Source organism: Rana temporaria, chromosome 7, assembly GCF_905171775.1.
Source record: "Rana temporaria chromosome 7, aRanTem1.1, whole genome shotgun sequence".
Classification (NCBI taxonomy): domain Eukaryota; kingdom Metazoa; phylum Chordata; class Amphibia; order Anura; family Ranidae; genus Rana; species Rana temporaria.
This window is the reverse complement of record NC_053495.1, coordinates 19,626,878-19,651,543: the sequence shown is the minus strand read 5'-3', so window position 1 is coordinate 19,651,543 and position 24,666 is coordinate 19,626,878. Positions and strand designations below refer to the sequence as shown.

The 24,666-nt window shown below is 48.2% G+C and overlaps 1 protein-coding gene across 1 annotated transcript; it reads right to left on the bottom strand.

The window, feature by feature from the left end:
* Nucleotides 1-607: 607 nt before the first annotated feature.
* On the bottom strand, nt 608-24,074 carry RPUSD3 (RNA pseudouridine synthase D3). Its single transcript, XM_040359020.1, has 9 exons — nt 23,847-24,074; nt 21,135-21,289; nt 19,264-19,308; nt 16,043-16,139; nt 12,574-12,681; nt 9,121-9,205; nt 6,591-6,717; nt 4,044-4,183; nt 608-1,074 (listed from the first exon to the last, which is right to left on the bottom strand). The coding sequence occupies exons 1-9, from the start codon at nt 23,948-23,950 to the stop codon at nt 880-882; spliced, it is 1,056 nt and encodes a 351-aa protein (XP_040214954.1). The 5' UTR covers nt 23,951-24,074; the 3' UTR covers nt 608-879.
* Nucleotides 24,075-24,666: the final 592 nt, after the last annotated feature.

The following is a 24,666-nucleotide window of genomic DNA, read 5'->3' as shown; positions in this document are numbered from 1 at the left end:
CTCCCCCCAGCGGCGGCCGCGGTACTGCATCCTAAGATTCGACAGTGTAAAACAATTACACCTGTCGGATCTTAGGGCTATCTATGCGTAACTGATTCTATGAATCCGTCGCATAGATAGAAACAGAGATACGACGGAGTATCTCCTTTGTGAATCTGGGCCTACATTTCCCATGATGCTCATGTACTCTGCAGTGCAGCTAAGCATCATGGGAAATGTAGTTCCAAAACATCTGGGGTGCCAAGGTTCGCCATCACTGCTCTATAGTGTGTACTTGTCTTAATTAAGAGCAAGAAGTGCCACTTTTGTCTGCTGCTTCGTTCCGCTGCTATCCACATAAATCACTTCTGACAAGTTTTCCCGACACAAAGGTTAAAAAAAAAAAAAAAAAAAATGGTGACTGGGGAGAGACTTCCAGCTGATTGACAACATCAGCTCTTTTCCTGTGTGAAGGGGGGGGGTGTCCCTTCCCTCCAATCAGCTCTCAGAGTTTTCCTCCCTAAGCTCTGCAGAGTGCAACTTCAGCTTTCCTTCCTCTTTTTTCTGAACTCTTTAAAATTCAGCACTTTGAACAGATGTAGAAAAGAGGAGACAGCAGATAAACAAATACAACTTATGGATTTGTTTATTGTTTGAGGCCAGTCACTTCACTGGGTATATGTAAGGGCTTACAACCACTTTAAGTTCCATTGTTGTTTAAAAAAAAAAAAAAAGAAAACCTATTTTATGAATCCAGAATGAGGCTACTGATTTTATGTGCATAGAGAACACTCAAACTGTCCCTGTTTTCCTGTAGCTCCCTGCAGAAGAAGAATAAGTCCACAGTGAAATCGTGTCACAAATCCATTAATACAGAAATCCATGCTTGATGCAAGCAGGTTAGTTTTGCACCCTAAGTCCTAAGAGTTCCATTGTCCGCTGGAAGAAGGGCAGGGGTGGAGCCTGGAGATGTGCGGGGTACCTCCCTTGAGGATCTTTCGGCATTATGAGCTGGTGAAAGTGGAGGTGAAGGGGCATCCGAGGCATCTGCTGGCTTGAGAAATGCATCTTACGAAGAATCTTCTCTTCTACCCTCTGGGGAAAACAAAGACAAACATGGGTCAGTTTGTTACCTATTAATATGATTATTAGGACATGAAGTGATAGGAAATCTCTCCAATAGGAACACAAAAGCAGTGAAGATTTACAGCATCCAACAATCAGGGCCGCCATCAGGGGGGTACAGGCAGTACACCCTTAAGGTGCCCGGATGGCAACCCCCCCCATTTTTTATTTTATAAAAAATATTATATATATATATATATATATATATATATATATATATATATATATATATATATATATATATATATATATATATATATATATATATATATATATATATATATATATATATATATATTTTATTATTTTTATTAAATGGACAATTTTTTTTTTTCTATATATTAAAGGGCCCAGAGGTTTCTTTTTTTTTGTATTATTATTATTAAAGGGCCCAGAGGTCCCGGATGGCAACCCCTCTTTTTATAAAAAATTTTTTTTTTTATATATATATATATATATATATATATATATATATATAATCGTGTTTCCCCGAAAATAAGCCCTACCCCGAAAGTAAGACCTAGTGCAATTATCAGGGTGGGCTGCAATATAAGCCCTACCCCAAAAATAAGCCCTATCAAAGTTCAAAAAAAAACAAACACTGTAATCCATTACTGTATACTGGTGCAGTGTCTCAGTTTATTACGGTTTAATTATATGTTTTACAGCCACTGGAGGTCCTCTTTTATTGTCCTGTCTGATGTCTGCCGCCCCTTTCTATTCAGTGTACGAGCGGGCTGACGTCAGCGGGATCTCGGCTTTCATCCTCTCCTCCCCGCTAACATTGCCTGGATCTCGGCTCTTCTCTCTTATCCTCTCCCCCGCACTGATGTCTGCAGCCCCTTCATCTTCAGTGTATGGAGCGGGCTGACATCAGCACATGCACTGTGCTATCCATCATGCTTCAAAAAGGAACTGTTTTTTTTTTTTTTAGGGTTACAACCACTTTAATGCCGTTATTAAATAAGCCCTACCCCGAAAATAAGCCCTAGTGTGTTTTTTTGTAGCAAAAATTAATATAAGACCCGGGCTTATTTTCAGGGGGAAACACGGTATATATATATTTTATTTCATTTCTTCTTCTTTTGTAAAGGCCCCCCCCCCGCTTTTCAATTTCAGGCGGCAGCACCCCCCCCCCCCCTCCATCGTTCTCTGCTGTGTAAGGGGGCCCCATAATTCCTGATGGCGGCCCTGCCAACAATGTTTTATTACTTCCTGTCCCGTGAACAATGCTTGCCCCATTTTTTTTGGCGGACAGGAATTGAGGGGAAATCTCCCAAACGGGGTCACAGGCAGAAATAAAATCCTGACGGAGACGTAACCCTTTCCTACACCATCTAAAAACTAGAAAAACATTTTGGTTGGATTCAGACTTCACTACTACTTACAGTAAACATACTGCAAGCGGGTGGCAGGTGCAGGCTAGGCAACATGCATGTACTTTGCCGGCTTTCCTCCGGGTTTGGGGCGTGCTGCCTTGTGTTGCAATTGGACACAGCAAGGGTGCTCGCCCCCTCCCTTGGACTACAGGAGACTCTCTACGTTGCAGATAAAGAAAGGAGCTGTCTGTTAGTGGGCGTCCTGACTCTCCTGTAGTCCAAGGGAGGGGGCGAGCACGACACTCCACACCAGGGAGAAAGCCTCGCATTACTGTGTGGAGTTACAGACAGAAGAACAGGAAGTGAGGATTTCTCAGAAGAAATAAGGACATTTAAAAGCAAAATGGAAGGATGAGGTAAGTGAAGGAGGACTGCACTAAGGTAAAGGAAGCTATTTAGGATTTTTTTTTTACCTTTACAACCCCTTTAATGCCCACCCGCTGCATATACTGTATGTGTTAATGGGTGGCAGAGCTTTCTGTGCTGAGAGCGCGCTCACTGCATACACCTAGCACAGTGACCTGCTGTCACAGATAGGACTGGCTCCTGATCACGTGACCTCTGATAGCCTCTTACAGTGGTCATGTGATCGGCGGGTCCCTCCCACTCCCCAGGCATAAAGATCCTGTTAAAGAGAAGCTGGAGAAGGGCGGAAAGGGTTACAAAATGCATGGAATGATAATTATAGACAGAGCTGCTTTCATTTGTACCTTTTAGATGCTCTATAACATTAAAGGGGAGTTCCAGCCTTTTTTATGTTTATTAAAAGTCAGCAGCTACAAGAAGTGTACCTGCTGGCTTTTAATAAACATACACTCACCTGCTCCACGGTCCAACAACGCGACGCCTGAAGCATTGTTACCCCCCCCCCCCCCCTTCGCCTCCATTCTAACTGTGGGCAACCGGCCGTGACAGCTTTCGGCTTCACGGCCGGGCACTCACTGCGCATGCTCAAACTGCGCAACGCTCCCTGAGTGGACAGGTAATCAGCTGGGCAGGGGCTGACTGACAACTCATGGGGCCCCCGGGCAATAGAAGATTATGGGGCCCCTGGGCTTACAGATGGCCACCACGCCAGGAGGCAGGGCAGCTAAAATCTCGGGATTTTCACATCAAAAGCATGTCGGTTTCGGACATATCAGGGACAGATGTAAAAAAATTTTAAAAATAAATAGATTTTTACATACTGTCCCTGGTTTTACTGAGCCTGGCAACCCTTATGGGGCCCCCTAGTGGCATGGGGCCCTCGGGCAGTGCCCGAGTGACTCAATGGTCAGTCCGCCCCTGCACCTGGGACCTGTCACGTGTCCCAGGTGATCGCCTACAGGGAGTTGCCGCCAAAAGCGATATGACGTATCACCTAAGCGGTCCCTGGGCGAAAGGAGGAAGTGGGACAGGAAGTCCCACCCCTACTGAAGCCCCCACTCCCCCCAAACAAAATGACATGCCAAATGGAGTGGTTTAAGCGGAAGTTCCACTTTTGGGTGGAACTTCGCTTTCATCAATCAATCATACTGGAAATGTGACAGGTACTCCTAAGAAAAGCAGCCAAGCAATTACCTGGGTTTGTGGAAGCGCCAAATCAAACGGAACGTAGGTGTCCTTTCCCAAAATCTTCCCTACTCGTGCGCTATACGTGTGGTCACCAAGTATCGGACAAAACTTCAGGGTGCATTGAACCATCAGCTGCTCTCTGAAGACTGAAAAAAAAAAAAATATTAAATAAAGTAACAATAATGATAAATGCAAATTTACCTCCCTAAAAAAGAAGAGCAATGCCATTTTTACATGGTGAGCCTGAAAGATAATATTCAACACACCGGAGGGGGGAGGGGGTCAAATCACCAACACCGAATGCAAGATTTGCAATTTTTTTTAAATAAAACATTGCATGCGATATTCAAAAAGTGGCCACTACCTGCACCTGTACTGGAAGTTCCGCTTTTAAGAATATTAGACATTGAAAAGGTCATTTTTAATACCATTCAATTACAATATGACTCGTGTCGCAGTTGTACACGCTATATTATTTTTTTTTCTTTATTTGACAACGAAAGTGGAGGTAATACGTTAAAAATTTTTAGCGACTTGCCTGTTCCTGACAACACAGGAGCACAACCGACAGACAAAGACAGAGCGTTGTCACCCTTTAACAGGAAGTGCCTGCACGGGGACATTCATGCCAGGGGATTATTTGAATGATGGAAATCCTGAAAAGGAACTTATAAATGACATTAACATGTTTAAGCTTCTATGAGATTTGAGCGATTGAATTTGCCCCGGACCATTATGCAGCTAAATGACCAGGACCCTTTTTGCGATTCGGCACTGCGTCACTTTAACTGACAATTGCGCGGTCGTGCAACGTGGCTCCCAAACAAAATTGGCGTTCTTTTTTTCCCCACAAATAGAGCTTTCTTTTGGTGGTATTTGATCACCTCTGCGATTTTTATTTTTTGCAAAATAAACAAAAATAGAGCGACAATTTTGAAAATAATTCAATATTTTTTACTATAATAAATATCCCCCAAAAAAGATATAAAAAAAAAACATTTTTTTCCCTCAGTTTAGGCCGATACGTATACGTATATGTATATATATATATATATATATATATATATATATATATATATATATATATATATATATATATATATATATATATATACACACGTATTTTACCAAAAAATCGCAATAAGCGTTTATTGATTGGTTTGCACAAAATGTATAGTGTCTACAAAATAGGGGATAGTTTTATTGCATTTTTATTAATAACTTTTTTTTTCTAGTAATGGCGGCGATCAGCGATTTTTATCGTGACTGCGACATTATGGCGGACACATCGACACTATTTTGGGACCAATGTAATTTTTACAGCAAACAGTGTTATAAAAATGCACGGATTACTGTAAAAATTACACTGGCAGTGAAGGGGTTAACCAGGAGGGGGCGCTGTAGGGGTTAAGTGTGCCCTAAGGGAGAGTTATTACTGTGTGGGGGCGTGGCTGTGCATGCGACGTCACTGATCGTCTGTTCCCTATGACAGGGAACAGACGATCAGTGACAGCCACACTAGGAAGCACGGGGAGATGTTTGTTTACACTCACCTCTCCCCGTTCTTCCTCTCTGTGACCCGATCGCGGGACACCGGCAGCGATCGGGTCCGCTGTTCCCGCGGGTACAGTCACGGAGAAGAGTACCGGGTTGACCCACGGTTGGAATCTTAAAGGGGACGTACATGTACGCCCTTGTGCCCAGCCATACCATTTGACGATGTATATCGTCGTGTGGCGGTCCTCAAGCGGTTAAAGCACTATATACTCATTCTCAAAAATATGGTGCAGCTCTGCATAGAAACCAATCAGCTTCCAGGTTTTATTGTCAAAGCTTAAAGCGGTAGTTCACCCTCCTTCACCCCATTATTCCATTACTTTCGGCATCGTAGCGCGAGCTACGGTATGCCGGTCTTAAATTTTTAAACCCCGTACTCACTGTGCTATTGTTGATTGAAGAATCCGACTCCCGCGGGGAATGGGCGTGCCTATGGAGAGGGAGGATGATTGACGGCCGGCTCTGGCACGTCACGCTCCCCGAAGACAGCCGGAGTAGGTCTCGGCTATTCACAGCGCCTGCGCACAGGCTATGCGCAGGCGCCGTGAATAGCCAAGCCTATTTCGGCTATTTCCGGAGAAGCGTGACGTGCCAGGGCCGGCCGTCAATCACCTTCTCTCACCAGAGGAACGCCCATTCCCCGGATTCTTCAATCAACGATACCGCAGTGAGTACGGGCATAAAAAATGTAAGACCGGCATACCGTAGCTCGCGCTACGATGCCGAATTTAATTGTCTAATAAAAAAAAACTTTTTTTTTTTTTTTACAGGGCGAACCCCCGCTTTAATTGAACAAGCTGAAGTTAAAAGCTGATTGGCTCCCATGCACAGCTGCACCTGATTTTGCATTCTCCAGTTTCAGTAAATCTCCCCCACGTGTGCCGCCTTTGCCTGCTGGCCACATTACCAAGTGCAGTACGGGGGGGGGGGGGTTCCCGGACAGGCAGACGTCTCTCCACCATCTATCATTGAGTCTACAGAGCGGTTGTAATGTACCTGTCATGGGCTGCAGCTGAAGTAAAGAACAACCATCTGCAGAGTGCAGAACCATATAGAGCGTCCGCGTCTCCTTCACCTCTCTCCTCTCCAGGCTCCCTCTGGATGGATACGTCACTGGAATCACCTGTACAAGAAGTATAAACTGTACATAAACCACATAGAATAATCATCACACAAGGAAGAAAAACTGCGCTAGTCAAATTATAACATTCAGAAAGAATACTCAACAAGTTAACAAACAGATCGAGTATAGAGGGAGGCGTGTAATACACAAAACAATATAGACAACAAGGGGTAAAGCCACGCCACTGCATGTAAAAAGCCTGTAAGGAGCCCTTCCTTCTCAGCGTGGTGACGTCACTGCACGTGCAGTGACGTCACCACGCTGAGGAGGAAGGGCTCCGTTCGCTTGCCGGCCGGCATTTTTTTTACATGAATGATTTTATCTGTGTCTTTGTAAGTACAACTTTTTTTTAATAAAATGTGTTATGCGGAGTTATGCTATGTCGCATCCTCTTTTTACACATGACCAATTGGTGGAGCTTATGTTTGTGAAAGAAGTCTGACTGGATGTGTGGGTGTTCCTAGGCGGGGTTTATGTGTATATATAGACTAGAGGGCGACCGATATCGTTTTTTTCAGGGCCGATACCAATACCAATTTTTTGGCTGCCTTTCGGGCCGATATCAGGTGCCAATATTCTGTACAGCCACGTCACTTGCCACCGTCACCTGCCACCAGATACTTGCCACCGTCACCTGCCACCAGATACATGTCACTTGCCACTGTCACCAGATGCAGCGTGTCACCTGCCACTGCCACCAGATGCAGCATGTCACTTGCCACTGTCACCAGATGCAGCGTGTCACCTGCCACTGCCACCAGATGCAGCATGTCACTTGCCACTGCCACCAGATGCAGCGTGTCACCTGCCACTGCCACCAGATGCAGCATGTCACCTGCTACTGTCACCTGCCACCAGATGCAGCATGTCACCTGCCACCAGATGCAGCATGCCCCCTGCCACCAGATGCAGCATGTCACTTGCTACTGTCACCTGCCACCAGATGCAGCATGTCACTTGCTACTGTCACCTGCCACCAGATGCAGCATGTCACTTGCTACTGTCACCTGCCACCAGATGCAGCATGCCCCCTGCCACCAGATGCAGCATGTCACTTGCTACTGTCACCTGCCACCAGATGCAGCATGTCACTTGCTACTGTCACCTGCCACCAGATGCAGCGTGCCACCAGATGCAGCATGTCACCTGCCACGGTCACCAGATGCAGCATGTCACTTGCCACTGTCACCCAGATACAGCGTGTCACTTGCCACCCAGATACAGCATGTCACCAGATGAAGCATGTCACTTGCTACTGTCACCTGCCACCAGATGCAGCGTGTCACCAGATGCAGCATGTCACTTGCCACTGTCACCAGATGCAGCATGTCACTTGCCACTGTCACCTGCCACCCAGATACAGCGTGTCACCTGCCACCGTCACCTGCCACCAGATGCAGCATGTCACCAGATGAAGCATGTCACTTGCCACTGTCGCCCATATGCAGCGGGTTACTACTTACGCTACTTCTGGCAGCCTCTCTCCAGCAGCGTCTGAGCGGGTAAATGGCCACATGGCAGGCGGTGAGAGATGACGTTTCTATCTCTCTGTGAAGAGCAGCCTCCCCATCGGGGCAGAACAGCGGTGATGCGAGGCGGGCAGTGAGAGATGATGTAATTTCTCTGCTGCCCGTCACACCTCTGACAGAGACTGGCAGAGACTGCAGCGAGCGCCGTGTGGGGATAGGGGGGAGGAGGTCTGACCAATATCGCCACGTTTCTGACCGATACCAATAACTTGAAAACTGTAAATATCGCCCCCCCCCGATAAATCGGTCGACTCCTAATGTAGACCCCCCCACCCTAGATAACTCACAACATGTGATGCTGAGCCTCCACGATTGAAAAAAAATAAAATAAATGAAATCCAATGAATGAAAGGGGGGCCCCCGGGACAGTCACGCTGGGGAGGAAGGGGGGTTGAAGACACTGCGGGGTCAATTTACTGAACCTGGAGAGCGCGAAATCTGGTGCAGCTCTGCATAGAAACCAATCAGCTTCCAGGTTTTATTGTCAAAGCTTAAATTGAAGAAGCTGAAGTCAGAATCTGATTGGCTACCGTGCAGAGCGGCACCACATCTTACACTCTCCAGTTTTAATAAATCAACCCCACAGCGTCTTCAACCCCCTTCCTCCCCAGCCTGACTCTCATTGGCCCGCCTCTTTCATTCATTAGATCTCAATGTCCTTCAGCCAGAAAATGAGACGGGAACTATCCAACTTGATTCTAATGAACATTGTGAGAAGCTCACAGTGTGCAGTGAAATCAGAGTAAGCAATTATAGTCCAAGAGAGGAACCTGTACAACTGTGCAAGCAAGACTGATGGGGAGGCCGGGGTTCAGATTTATCCATCGAAGGGCCACAAGCTGCTCAAATCCATGGAGACGTCAAATCAACTTACCAGCCTTAGATCTTTAATATCTTCCTCCTTCAGAGCCACTTTTACATCGCCCTCCGCTGGGTCTGGCACGCCCAATGTGATCGCACTGAAAAATAAGAGGCCATTACTACCTACATGGAGTTTGCATGTTCTCCCTGTGCCTGCGTGGGTTTCCTCCGGGTCCTCCGGTTTCCTCCCACGCCCCATAGACATGCTGGTGGGTTAAATGGCTCCTGTACATTTTAGGGACCTAAGATTGTAATCTCTGAGGCAGAGACTGATGTAAAACGTACACAGAGCCGCCATCAGGGGGTACAGGCAGGACACCCGTAAGAAGCCCAGTGGTCCCCAAGGGCCCGGATGGCACCCCTCCCCTTTTTAATAAAAAAATAAATAAAAAAAAATTGTCAGCACCCAAAGCCTCCCCCCCGACCTCTAAGGTACCCAGTGGTCCCCAGGGCCCCGGACGGCATCCCCCTTTTTAAAAAAAAAATTGTCAGCACACAAAGCCCCCCGACCTTAATTCGCAGCGACAGACTCCCCAGCTTCTCAATTCGCAGCGCCCCCCCATTCTGAATTTCCAGCGCCCCCTCTTCTCAAGTTGTTTTAACACCCCCCCCCCCCATCTCTCAACTTGCGACACTCCCCCCGCTTCTCAATTTGCGGCAGCACCCCCCTCCCCCTGGTTCTCTGCTCCAGGGGCCCCATGCCTGAAGCTGTGTAAGGGGCCCCCAAAATTCCTGATTGCGGCCCTGAATGTACAATATATATGTCAAGTATAATAAAATATATGTAAGGTGTCAACTGTATAAATAAACGTAATAAACATTCATTCCAATAGTAAGGATTGCAGTAAACAACCTTCGACAAGACATTGTACCTATGCATAATAGGAACAGGTTCAGGTTCACGGGCTCCAGTGCAGTGATTTGCCGGAGCCGCTATTACCTCACTCCCACGCATTCACGCGGGAGCCGCGGGTCCTGGAGAAACGGCACAGGCTTCAGAACCCATGCACCGATGACATAATCGGTGCAGTGTATAGTAAACATCTCCTAAACGGTGGAAGTTTATTAGATATTTACAATACCTGTTATTATTATAGGCAAACACACCAGAGGAGTTTACTTCTTCTTTAAAAAAAAGTAATAAAACCATTGATTCTGCACTTAGCTGGCGCCCTCTTGTGTTCCGTTTTGTAATTTCAGAGATTCCATCCTGTTTCAGGTACAGCTGCCTAATGAAGTACAACACCCATCCTATGGAATTTTTATGCACTCCTTATGAATATTTTTTTTTTAACTACCGTATATACTAGACTAGAGTATAAGCCGAGGCACCAAATTTTACCACAAAAAACTGGGAAAAAACGTATTGACTCGAGTATAAGCCTAGGGTGAGAATGCAGAAGCCATTGTAAATGGAAAAGAGGGTCAACAATGCCCATTTGCACGCCTCACTGTGCCCAAGTCAGTGTACCTGAAATGTTTACAGGCTGCGGGCGTCTATTCATTGTTTAAAAGTCGCGGTCTCCTCCTGGTCCCGTTCCGTGAAAGGCGTTTCCCAGCAGCCTACCACGGACGTCTTCTCATCCTCGGACTCGGTTTCCCAGCAGACACTGTGTTCAGTGTTCCGCCAATCACAGACGTTCTCTTGTCCGAGGATGAAAAGACGTCTGTGATTGGCGGAACACTGAACACAGTGTCTGCTGGGAAACACCTATCACGGAAGGGACCAGGGGGAAGCCGCGACTTTTAAACAATGGACGCTCGTAGTCCTTCGGGTACACCGACTCGAGTATCAGCAAGTGTATCCTCACATTTATCTCCCCCGTTGAAGTCACGTGAAAGTGACGTAACACGTAGGACACAGGCATACGGACACTGGAAGTGACGCAACAAGGTCCCGCGCTCGCTGCTCGTTTATGCATTGCACTTTACTTCATCTATAATGCGAGTACCTTTTACCTAATAAACTGTGAACTCGGTAATCTCTTATCTCTCCATCCATAATCGCCCCCCCATCCCACAATACTGGAAACGCTGGAGAAGGAAGGAACCCCCCTCCCCCACCTCGAATGACCTAGCATTCCACCATATCTTTTAATGCTGCTTACCTTAAGGTAAGTAAGATAAGAAGGTAGTACACCTACAGGTGTTACTTACACCGAAGAGCCACCTCTCACAGAAGTCACAGTGCCGCCTGTTACTGTTACAGAGCACCAGCAACACCACACTCCGCACCCTGGATCCAGAGGAATTGATTTTCTCCTTCTGAGATTCGCCAGCACTTTAGCACCTTTTGCTACACTTACAATGGACTTTATTTCCATTTGTTTTTAATTTTAAACTCATTGGGCCAGATTCACATAGAATTACGCCGGCGTATCAGCAGATACTCCGACGTAAGTCCGAATCTAAGGCCGTTGTATGTTTAAGTGTATTCTCAAACTGAGATACACTTAAACATGCCTAAGATACAACGGCCAGCGCCGTTGTATCTTAGGGTGCAATATCTACGCTGACCGCTAGGTGGCGCTTCCATTACGGTCAGCGTAGAATATGCAAATGACTAGTTACTCCGATTCACGACCGTACGCTTGCCCATCGTAGTGATTTTACGTAGTTTCCGTAAGAGTTACGCGGCGTAAAGATAAACATGCCCCCTAGGTGGCGTACTCAATGTTAAGTATGGCCGTCGTTCCCGCGTCGCAATTTAAACATTTTACGTTGTTTGCGTAATTCGTCCGTGAATGGCGCTGGACGCCATTTACGTTAACGTCGAAACCAATGACGTACTTGCGACGTAATTTCGCGCAATGCACGGCGGGAAAATTCGAGACGGAGCCTGCGCAGTACGATCGGCGCCCCCTACATGGATCATTTGAATTAGGCGGGCTTGCGCCGGTGGACTTTACGATACGCCGCCGCAAGTTTACAGGCAAGTGCTTTGTGAATCAAACACTTGCCCGTAAAACTTGCGGCGGTGTAACGTAATGGAGATACGTTATGCCGCCGCAGTTATACGAGAATCTGGCCCAGTGTCTTTTCTATATATTTTGAACACTCATTGTTGATTATCATTTCACTTGTAGTCACTTGTTTACAGCACAGCAGCACTTATATATATATTCTATCCTCTGTGCTTATTGTCATTAATTTATCTAGGTTTATATGTTATTTAATGTGGGAGCGCAACACCACTGTTTGATTTTTTTATTTCTGGATTTTAGCACAGTGCTAGGCTGTGTTGCAGTGTGAATGGGACACACGGGAAACAATTGTTTCTGGTGTGTCCCTGCGCTGACAGACGTTTTGCCACGAGGTAAAACATGTCACCACACATAGTGTGAATTGGCCTTTAAGTAAAACAGTTGCTTTGCCCCATACAGGTACACTTGGGTTTTTTTGGGCATTGTACACAACACTTGGACATCTTGGGTACCTTTTACAGGACCACAGGACACAAACTTACCGGAATGTTGTAAATGGTTTCTTTGCTTTGCGACACTGAGAATAAAAATCTTCAAAGTGCTTGGTTGTCACATGGCAAGTGGAGAGAAGGACGAGGCCGGAGCTCTCCCTACAGGAGAAAGAAGGAGGAAAAGATCACAGACATCCATCAGAAGTGCCTTGGTAGGAGTTCTACATCCTGGTAGGGTTGGGTTGTAAAGCCGGCCACACACCAGTAGAATTTCTTGAGAAAATTTTATTTTTGGAACGTTCGTTCCATTTACTGACTAATAGCCAGATTCAGGTAGAGCGCCGCATCTTTAAGGCGGTGTAGCGTATCGTATTTACGCTACGCCGCCTTAAGTCAGAGAGGCAAGTACTGTATTCACAAAGCACTTGCCTCCTAACTTACGGCGGCGTAGCATAAATGGGGCCGGCGTAAGCGCGCCTAATTCAAATGAGGATGGGGGGGGCGTGTTTTATGGAAATGATTGGTGACCCGACGTGATTGACGTTTTTTACGAACGGCGCATGCGCCGTCCATGTACACATCCCAGTGTGCATGGCTCCAAAGTATGCCGCAAGGACTTATTGGTTTCAACGTGAACGTAAATTACGTCCAGCCCCATTCACGGACGACTTACGCAAAAAAGTAACATTTTCAAATTTTGACGCGGGAACGACGGCCATACTTAACATCGGCTACGCCACCTAGGGGGCAGCTTTATCTTTACGCGGCGTATCTCTTACGGAAACTGCGTATCTTTACTGCGACGGGCGCACGTACGTTCGTGAATCGGCGTATCTAGTCATTTACATATTCTATGCCGAACTCAACGGAAGCGCCACCTAGCGGCCAGCGGAAAAATTGTACCCCAAGATAGGACGGCGCAGGCCGTTGTATCTTAGCTAGGTTTAAGTGCATCTCAGTTTGAGCATACACTTAAACGTACAACGGCTTAGATTCCGAGTTACGTCGGCGTATCTACTGATACGCCGGCGTAGTCATTTGTGAATCTGGCTATAAGGGGTCAAGTCAATGTTCATTTTTTTTTTTAACCTTATTGATGAGAACATTCAAAAGGAGGCTCTTGGGAGGAGCTGTGCAAATAACAAAATACCATGATGGGTGTTGTCAGGTAGGCTGTAATTGCATGCAGACCGCCCTAGGTAATGCCTGCATGTGATGCCGAGTCTCCATAATTGAAAGAACTAAATTCCAATGAATGACGGGGCGGGTCAGAGATGGGACAATCAGGCTGGGGAGAAAAGTGCTAGATCATGCTTGTGACAGACCCAACCGGGGCTTTTAGAGGGGACCAGCGGCGGCTGGTGCTCAAATTTTTTTTGGGGGGGGGGGGCGCAAACTGAAAATAAACAAACACATATTGCAGCCACTGTGCCGATCAAACGCAGTCACTGTGCCCATCAATTGCCGCCAGCGTGCCCCATCAATTGCCGCCAGTGTGGCCGCCCACCCGGCACTTACCTGTCTCGGGTCACAGCGCTGTCCTCCATGCTCCCTCAGAGTCCTCCATGTCTTCTCCCGTCCTCTTCCCATCTTCTGCTATGATTGGATGCCATGATTGGCTGAAGTGGCAGGTGCTGTGATTGGACGCCTATCAGGTGACAGGTAACCAGACCCGGTGTACCTAATTGGCTGAGAGGTGGGTCAGTGTTAGGGAAGCAAATAAATCGCTTCCCTAACACAACACAGAGAAAACAGCGAATGCACAGCATTGCGCCCACTGTTTACCAATTTGGAAGCCCATTAGAGCCCACGGCTCTAATCAGGAAGCCCATTAGAGCCTGCGGCTCTAATCAGGACGCCCATTAGAGCCCGCGGCTCTAATCAGGACGCCCATTAGAGCCCGCGGCTCTAATCAGGACGCCCATTAGAGCCCGCGGCTCTAATCAGGACGCCCATTAGAGCCCGCGGCTCTAATCAGGACGCCCATTAGAGCCCATGGCTCTAATCAGGACGCCCATTAGAGCCCACGGCTCTAATCAGGACGCCCATTAGAGCCCACGGCTCTAATCAGGGGCTTCCAAAAACACCCCACCGCTGTAATTCAGATGCCCGGCGCCCGACAAGGGGTCGGACACCTGAATCGGAGGCGGGAGCAGCGACAATAGATAGAGCAGTGCAGGAGAGAGGGGGTGACGCTCTTGCGCCCTCTATGGACGCACCTCCACTGGAGGGGACTGCAGGGTAGCCTCTTGCCTACCGACTATGGGTCCTGGCATTTGAGGGAGCATTCAAGAAGATGTCCTGTTATATAATGCTAGATGATATGTCATTACCACATGTAAAAATCAAGGAAGCCAACATGAGATTCAGTGAGAAGATGGATATGGAAAGAATTCCGTTTAATGAGATCTGTTGCCGGACTTTCTGGGGCGGTCACTCCGTAACTAATCAAGACTTGTGTAGGGGCCAAGCTGTTGATTAGATCACTGTTAGCTGCTAGCTGTTCATTAGATGTACTGTTAGGGTGGCCATACGTGGCCAATCTTCTTGTACAAATTTCCTTCAGATTTACCAAAAAACATATAAAAATTTGGTCAAACAAACTAAACAACTATCAATTGTATCCAATTAGGCAGGCCCTTGCACTACATGGTTTAAGGCAAATCTAAAAAGGAAAAAAAAAAAAATGTACAAAAAAAAATTGAACATGTATGGCCAGCCTAAGATGTGCTGATGATATTACTGTTTAAAGTTGGCATTGTTTAGGATAATGTGATCAAGCTCTTATCTGATATTGTGTGGTATATATTCTGTGCAAGCTTTCAATAAAGAGTCCAGTTTGCACCTAAGCTAGTGTCGTCTAGTTCTTGGATACAATATTCAGCTATAATACCTGGTTCCAGAGTAAAGGAAGCTGTATCTTGGCGGAGGCACCCAGGCGGTGCGTCACAATGGTGGACGTCCTCCAGCCAGGAAATAAGGGGGGGGGGGGGTTCTATCAGCCTTGCTGCAGCTTCTAGCGCACATTGTGAGAAGCTCACAGTGTGCAGTGAAATTGGAGTAAGCAATTACAGTCCAGCTGGAGCTCTGGCTGGAGACTGTAATGCGGTCGGAATTTCCGACAAGATGAGCCTTGGTCGGAAATTATGTGTGTATGCTCCATCAGACTTTTCCTGTCGGAATTTCCTCCAACAAAAATTTTAGCGCTGGTTCTCACAATTTTCCGACGGAAAAAATTCCAATCGGAAATTCCGATCGTCTGTAGCAATTCCGACGCATGCTCGGAAGCACTGAACTTCATTTTCTCTGCATGTTCTAGTGTTGTATGTCACCGCGTTCTTGGCGGTCGAAAGTTCAGAGAACTTTTGTGTGACTGTGTGTATGCAAGACAAGCTTGAGTGGAATTCCTGTCGGAAAAACCATCCAAGGTTTTTCCGACGGAAGATCCGATCGTGTGTACGCGGCATTAGAATGCGGCAACATACACTGAAAATAAATGATAATAAAATAACACACGTACTTTGGTGCTGCTTTCACGATATGCAGTTCAGGTTTGATCTCCAACAACTGCTGTAGATCTGGAAGTATGGACACCAGAGAGATCTCCTCTGAAGTTCCTGCAGAAATAGGAAACATTGTTAACAGGAAATGAGACTGGATGACATCACTGCGATACAGGGAAGGATGTGATTGGCCAATACAGACACTCCTCTAACCCATTATATAGTGCTACACAGTGCTGGGACAAGGTCATCTGGTGCCCAGGGCGAAGATGGCAAAATGGCAAACTGCGCCCCCCCCCCCCTCCCAATTATCGTCACTGTTCATTGTCACTGTTGTGACTATTTGTGCCTGTCTGGAGATTTCCACAGGTATTCTATCCCGCCATTACAGCCTCAGTGTGCCCGCCATTGCAGCCTCAGTGTGCCCGCCATTGCAGCCTCAGTGTGCCCGCCATTGCAGCCTCAGTGTGCCCGCCATTGCAGCCTCAGTGTGCCCGTGAATGCAGCCTCAGTGTGCCCGTGAATGCAGCCTCAGTGTGCCCGTGAATGCAGCCTCAGTGTGCCCGTGAATGCAGCCTCAGTGAGCCCGTGAATGCAGCCTCAGTGAGCCCGTGAATGCAGCCTCAGTGAGCCCGTGAATGCAGCCTCAGTGTGCCCGCCATTACATCCTCACTGTGCCTATGAATGCAACATCACTGTGCCCACCATTACAGTCTCACACTGTGCCCATTACAGTCTCACACTGTGCCCATCAAATGCAGCCTCGACTTGCCCATTAGTCTCACTGTGCCGACTAATTCACACTCACTGTCGTCTGGTTAGTAATGCATACACAGTGGCCATCTCCCGCTGTGTATCACGGAGTTGGCTGGGTCTGTGTTCAGACTTCGGCAGGCGCGCTGTAACAAAGTACCGCTCCTCTAGACTGGCTCGTGTGATAGGCGGAAAACTGCCATCACGTGAGCCGGTCTAGGAGGGCACTCGCCGAACACAAACACAGCCAGCGGGGAGAGAGAGAGGGGGGGAGAGGGGAACGCTGCAGCCGCAGGAGGGGGAGCGCGGAGCCCGCTAGTATGTACTGTGAAGCACACTGCCAGCCTGGCACTTCACCTGCGCCCCCTCCCGCCCGCAAATTGTATCACCCGGGGGATCCGCCCCTGCCTTGTACCGGCCCTGGTGCTACATACTGGATGACAGCTCACATATCACTCACACACACACACACACGTCACTTTGGGGAGATTTATCTTCACTTCCTGTCCCAAAAGAAACAAATAAAACTCTCCAAATTAAGAGGAAATCACCCGGTGTCCACATGGGAAGATTTCCTCTCTATTCCTATTTCATTGACAGCAGTAATAATGAGGATTTACCATCACTTTCTGTCCAGTTGTCAATAGCCATCAGGAAGAATAGAGAGGGCCAATCTCCCCAGAGAGGACACACCGCATTATAAACTCCAAAGAGGGTCCCAATATTCTGCACTCCATCCAAACAAATTAAATAAAAATGGCTTTAGACAATTTAGGGTTAGAAAAGGTGACCCAATACCCTACACCCCCCGCCCTCCAGTCCCCGATGTACTTACCTCCATGAGTGATGACCCGTTAATACCAAGGCAGCCGGTATAGCAGTCAGGGGATTCGAAATCCTATCTCTTACCCCTCTTCTGTCTGCAGGGATTCCAGGATGGATCTGAGTAATGCTCTGTGCGGTTGCTGACCAATCAGAATCATTTCTGATCCATCCTGAAGGCGCTGCAGAGAGAAGAGCTGGGATTTCAAATCCTCGGAACGCTATACTGGTTGCCTGGGCACTGACAGCTTATCACACAAAGAGTAAGTAAAGCAGGGACCGGGGATGTGGGGAGGGTGTATGGTGTAAGTTCACCTTTTTATTTTTTTCTGAAAGGGTAAAAACTTACACTTTAAAGCTGAACTTCAGGCAGAAAACAAATTGTAATTTCAATATACAGTGGAACCTCGGATTACGAGCATAATCGGTTCCAGGAGAATGCTCGTAATCCAAAGTACTCGCATATCAAAGCGAGTTTCCCCATTGAAGTCAATGGAACCTAAAATAATTTGTTCCGCATTGACCTTAATTGCATGCAATGCCGCATGTGGCCAGAGGTGGGGTGCGCCGGAGAGCCTCGGAAACAGCCGTGACATCAATGTGCTGTGCATAGCCTGTGTAGAGAGCAGAGCTGTGGAAGAGACCCACAAGGCCCCACCCACTACAGTAAACAGGAGGGGGCGGAGACAAGACCAGTCATCCTGCACAAGGAGAGAGAGCAGCAGTGAGCAGTCTTTATTACAGGAAGTCTCACACTGGATTACTGCACAGGTCTGGGTGAAATACATAAAGCTCACCAAGATTGATGGGAGAATACACAAGACAAATGGATTTAGACAATATTAGCTAGATTCAGGTAGAGTTAGGTCGGCGTATCAGTAGATACGCCGACCTAACTCAGAATCTGCGCTGACCTAAGTTTAAGTGTATTCTCAAACAGAGATACACTTAAACCTATCTAAGATACGACGGCTTGCGCCGTCCTATCTTAGATTGCAATATTTAGGCTGGCCGCTAGGTGGCGCTTCCATTGCGGTCGGCGTAGAATATGTAAATCACTAGATACGCCTATTCACGAACGTTCACCCGGCCGACGCCGTACAGATACGCCGTTTACGTAACGCTTTATCAGGCCTAAAGTTATTCCAACAAATAGTTGGAAGAGTAATGTTAAAGTATGGCCGCCGTTCCCGCTTCGAAAATTTTACGTTGTTTGCGTAAGTCGTCCGTGAATAGGGATTTACGTAATTTACATCCACGTCGAAATCAATAGGCCCGTGCGGCATACGTTGCCGCAATGCACACTGGGAAATGTAGGCGGACGGCGCATGCGCCGTTCCAAAGGTCAAAGGAAATTAACATAAAACACGACCCCTCAGCCTATTTTGAATTAGGCGCGCTTGCGCCCACCGCATTTACTCTACGCCGCCGTAAGTTAGGAGGCAAGTACTTTGAGAATACAGTACTTGCCTCTCTGACTTAAGGCGGCGTAGCGTAAATACGATACGCTACGCCACCTTAAAGATGCAGCGCTCTTACGGAATCCAGCTATATTTGCTTATTCCAGGGTTCAGCTGTACAGATTCCTGATCAGATCTCTGGTGCACATCAATCACTGTGGAGGGGGGACAGGTTGTCATTATTATATACATTGGGTGCGTACCTGCAATCGACAGTCCTTGTGGTTTGTTAATGGCAAGGAGCGGACCTGAAAAAAAAACAGGACAATGTTGCAGTCAGTAAAGACAAAATAAAAAGCGTATTTTAGATCTAAATAGGAGAACATTAAGAGCCGGATCACACCAGTCGCAGTGCGGGAACATGCGTGGAAGTGTGCGATTTCCCACACCGCATGGAAGCATGCTCGAGTTCCATTAATTCCAAATTGCGCCCCCATGCATCTTGGAAATGTGGTTGCCAAAGGGGGCACAGCTACAGGGGTCACCCTTTGCTGCGCCACCCTTTACGTATGGCCGATGCTAGCATAGGCAGCTGGATGGGTAGGAGTACCAGCGCCCGGAGGCTGGAGGAGGGGGGGTGGGTAGCAGAGTGCCCTCCTTTACCACACTGGCTGCTCTTTAGTCCCCCATTCCCCACCCGTGTCCTTGGCCAGCACCCTCTCTCCTGCCCCATGCAGCGCCACTCGGTCCAGTGTCCTCCCCAGCCAGAGTCCCACCACCTAGGGATGCCACCTCATCCCTTTAAACCCGAGCACATATCAATTTTGCAGGAAATAAATGCACTTTTCGCCTGTGTAGGCAAAAATCCTTTCATTGGCACTGCCTGCATAGGAGGGGCAGCTGTATATTGAGCATTCCTTCTCTCCATTTTCCTCCTGCCTGCCTTCCCATGCCTGCAGGAGGAAGAGGAGAAGCGGGCTGATTCAGGAGGAAAATGAAGAGATCAATTCCTCTATATGCAGCCACCACTCTACCTATCCAGCTTTCTTCCACTGTCCCCCGTGTACTCTCCAGCCCCTGTGTGCTCTTTCCCCGATCTCCACTCATCCCCCCTCCCCTCTGATAAATGTGTCATTTACCGGGCCCTTTTTTTTCCCCCTGAATTTAGAGTCAGTGATTCGTACCGATCACTGACTCTGTCCATTCATAACTGAATTATGAATGAACAGGAAGTTCTGTACAGAGATAGTCCTCTCCATTCATTCTGTGTAGCTGAGGTTTTGGAGATAGAGGTCTGTGTCCTCAGTCCCTTTCTCTGTCCCAAAGGTGAAACATCAGTGGTCTGTTTAGACCCCTGATACCTCACCAAAACCCCCAAATGGGGCTCCTAAAAAAAATTGTAAAAGATAAAAAAAAACATAGTAAAAATAAACAATAAAAAACTACTGGCCACCAGTGGCGGAACTACAGGGCTCACAAAGGTCGCACTTGTGACCGGGCCCTGGAGTTCCACCACTGGGCTTAGAGTGAGTTGTCCTGGCTGGGGGTCAGGGGGGCTCTTCATAGTTTCTTGCACCGGAGCCCTGAAGGTTCTAGTTACACTACTGGTGGTTGCGTTCACAGCGGTCACAACACATGGTACCGCAGTGGTTTGGCGCGGAGCGATTTTAAATGTCACGCCTGCCATACTTTTTTGCATGGAAATGTACAAAACCATGGAAAGTGGCCCTAGCTTTATCTTCATCACTAACCTGCAAGGAAAGATGTGGATTCTGTAGAACTCATCACTGCAGGGCTGTCCTGTCCTCTTCCTGATGATGAAGTTCCGGCACTGTGGGGGTTAACAGCTTCTGGTGCCCCGGGCTCAGCTGCACTAAAGATGACCTGACAGGGACACGCCCCCTCCTGCATTTTCCTCCAATGAGAAAAGTTCTTTCACCGATTACAATGCCATGATCTGTGAATGGGGGAGGAAATCCTGTAACTGATCAGACTCTTCCCCATTCTCTGGCAGTGTAAAAAGTGAAAGAAAGTCTCGCAACAGGAAGAGGACAGGGCTACAGAATCCAACAACCTGCACATCAGTGAGTGCCCCCAGGCCCGGTAGAGTGCCGCACTTTGCGGTTCGGTTTACCTTCCCTGTAGACGACATTCTGAGCCAGATGCTGGCACAGCTCCTCCTTGCTGAGGTTACTGACGAGGACGATCCCTGGGTTCCTCAGGATGCTGCGTTGGTCTTCCTTCTGAACCTTCTTCGTTTTATCCGGTGTTTGCAGAACCTCCTGGTACCTATCACAAGGGAAATACCACCATGATAAATATTCCCCCAACGTAACACCGGAACCTCACCTTTCTATAGACGTCCTATGACCTTCATCTATGACCTTCCTATAGACGTCCTGTGACCTTCATCTGTGACCTTCCTATAGACGTCCTATGACCTTCATCTATGACCTTCCTATAGACGTCCTGTGACCTTCATCTGTGACCTTCCTATAGACGTCCTGTGACCTTCATCTGAGACCTTCCTATAGACGTCCTGTGACCTTCATCTATGACATTCCTACAGATGTCCTGTGACCTTCATCTATGACCTTCCTACAGACGTCCTGCGACCTTCCTACAGACGACCTGCGACCTTCATCTATGACCTTCCTACAGACGTCCTGCGACCTTCATCTATGACCTTCCTACAGACGTCCTGCGACCTTCCTACAGACGTCCTGCGACCTTCCTACAGACGTCCTGCGACCTTCCTACAGACGTCCTGCGACCTTCCTACAGACGTCCTGCGACCTTCCTACAGACGTCCTGCGACCTTCATCTATGACCTTCCTACAGACGACCTGCGACCTTCCTACAGACGTCCTGCGACCTTCATCTATGACCTTCCTACCGACGTCCTGCTACCTTCCTACCGACGTCCTGCGACCTTCCTACAGACGTCCTGCAATCTTCATCTATGACCTTCCTACAGACGTCCTGCGATCTTCATCTATGACCTTCCTATAGACGTCCTGTGACCTTCATCTATGACCTTCCTACAGACGTCCTGCGACCTTCATCTATGACCTTCCTACAGACGTCCTGCGACCTTCATCTATGACCTTCCTACAGACGTCCTGTGACCTTCATCTATGACCTTCCTATAGATGTCCTATGGCCTTCATCTGTGACCTTCCTATAGACTTCCTATGGAGTGATGAGTCGGGGGGGCCCCCCCAACAGGAAATTCAGAAAAATAACCCTTTTGTATGTCATTTTTTCAGCTGTTTCCAAAAGGGTCAGTTCACTTTAAAGTGATTTTTCAGTTGTAGGTGGAGCCTGGCGATCAGAGTCCCCCATTGGGTGACCATACAATCAGATTGTACAGTATGTGGCTATGAGATCTCCCTGTCACAGTGCCTAGCTCTGTTACCGCCAACCTTTGTGTGTTACAGATCCTCCCGTTACATTCTCCATAAAATAAATAATCCAGTAGGGATGGTGGGAACCCTTCATATCAAGCACAGCAGTGTACAGACCTAGGATCTCAGTGCAGGGATGGTGGGAACACCTTAAAATGGGTGCAGCTGGTATAAAGACCTGGGAACGCAGTACAGAGAAGATGGGAACCTTATATAATGGGCACAGCGGGTGTACAGACCTGGGAACTCAGCACAGGGATGGTGGGAACCCTGTATAATGGGCACAGCGGGTGTACAGACCCGGGAACAAAGCACAGGGATGGTGGGAACCCCATATAATGGGCACAGCGGGTGTACAGACCCGGGAACTCAGCACAGGGATGGTGGGAACCCTGTATAATGGGCACAGCGGGTGTACAGACCCGGGAACTCAGCACAGGGATGGTGGAAACCCTGTATAATGGGCACAGCAGGTGTACAGACCCGGGAACTCAGCAGAGGGATGGTGGGAACCCCTCATAAAGGGCACAGCAGGTACACAGACCTGGGAACTCAGCAGAGGGATGGCGAGAACCTCTCATAATGGGCACAGCGGGTGTACAGACCTGGGAACTCAGCACAGGGATGGTGGGAACCCTGTATAATGGGCACAGCGGGTGTACAGACCCGGGAACAAAGCACAGGGATGGTGGGAACCCCATATAATGGGCACAGCGGGTGTACAGACCCGGGAACTCAGCACAGGGATGGTGGGAACCCTGTATAATGGGCACAGCGGGTGTACAGACCCGGGAACTCAGCACAGGGATGGTGGAAACCCTGTATAATGGGCACAGCGGGTGTACAGACCCGGGAACTCAGCAGAGGGATGGTGGGAACCCCTCATAAAGGGCACAGCAGGTACACAGACCTGGGAACTCAGCAGAGGGATGGCGAGAACCTCTCATAATGGGCACAGCGGGTGTACAGACCTGGGAACTCAGCACAGGGATGGTGGGAACCCCATATAATGGGCACAGCGGGTGTACAGACCCGGGAACTCAGCACAGGGATGGTGAGAACCTCTCATAATGGGCACAGCGGGTGTACAGACCTGGGAACTCAGCACAGGGATGGTGGGAACCCCATATAATGGGCACAGCGGGTGTACAGACCTGGGAACTCAGCACAGGGATGGTGGGAACCCCATATAATGGGCACAGCGGGTGTACAGACCCGGGAACTCAGCACAGGGATGGTGGGAACCCTGTATAATGGGCACAGCGGGTGTACAGACCTGTGAACTCACCAATGTCTACCAAACTCTGAAATATCAGTTTTGGGTGGAGGGACACATTCTTTATCCGCCTATCCATGCAGGATTTACAGGCAGTGCCCTCATACTGTCCTCTCATGTCACCTTCATGTCCCAGTAATCAGGGGCTAATAAAAGGACTCACCAGGGCACCGAGTGCTTCCTCCTTGTAGAGGAGATCTGGAGGGCTGCAATGTGACGGATCAGCCCACACACAGGCAGACAGGTCCTCTTCCAGGGCAGAGCCATCCTCAGAGTCCCATCACCTCCCTCTATCCAATCACATGTCAGCACAACACACGGCACAGGCCGCCTTCCTGGGAGCTGACATTTTCCTCCCCACTGAGCATGTGCCAACTGCCGCAGAGCATACTGGGAAATGTAGTTTTTCCCTTACCCTTTTCTAACGTTCCCCATTTTTCGGCCTCTTGTCCCTTCTGGAACTTGTAGTTCTACAAAAGAAGGAGAGGGGGATTTGGGAGGGAGAGGATTTGAGCTGGGAGGGGGGATTAGTACCTGAGATGTCGGGAAGAGATGATATGTGATATGAATAGGGGGGAGGGGGAGGTGTACCCGGGATGTATGGAGATGATGAATGGAAGGTCGGGGTGATAGTCGCACACACACCTCTACAGGTAAGGGGTGGAACTACAATCACCACAGACTTGTTTCCCATAGAGAATGTGTGACGCACATAAAGAGAACCTGTCTGCTGATGCTAAACCTATAAGAAGGCTTGTCTATGGGAACAGATGATAAAGGAATCATTTTTCCCTCTATATCACGTGGGCGGCACAGTGGTGTAGTGGTAACGCTATTGCCTAGCAACAAAAGTGTCCTGGGTTCGAATCCCGGCCACGACACCTGCTGGAGTTTGCATTGTTCTCCCTGTGACCTGCGTGGTTTTCCTCCGGGCTCTCCGGTTTCCCCCCACAGTCCAAAAACATGCCCAGGGGTTAATTCTC

Bases quoted from the DNA above. Each gene is read 5' to 3' on its own strand.
- RPUSD3 (XM_040359020.1), bottom strand. From the start codon at position 23,950: ATGGCTCTGCCCTGGAAGAGGACCTGTCTGCCTGTGTGTGGGCTGATC. The intron at 19,309-21,134 runs GTAAACCGAACC...TTTTTTTTTCAG, and splicing joins GAATGTCGTCTACAGGGAAG to GTCCGCTCCTTGCCATTAAC. The intron at 12,682-16,042 runs GTACGTGTGTTA...TTTCTCCTGTAG, and splicing joins ATCGTGAAAGCAGCACCAAA to GGAGAGCTCCGGCCTCGTCC.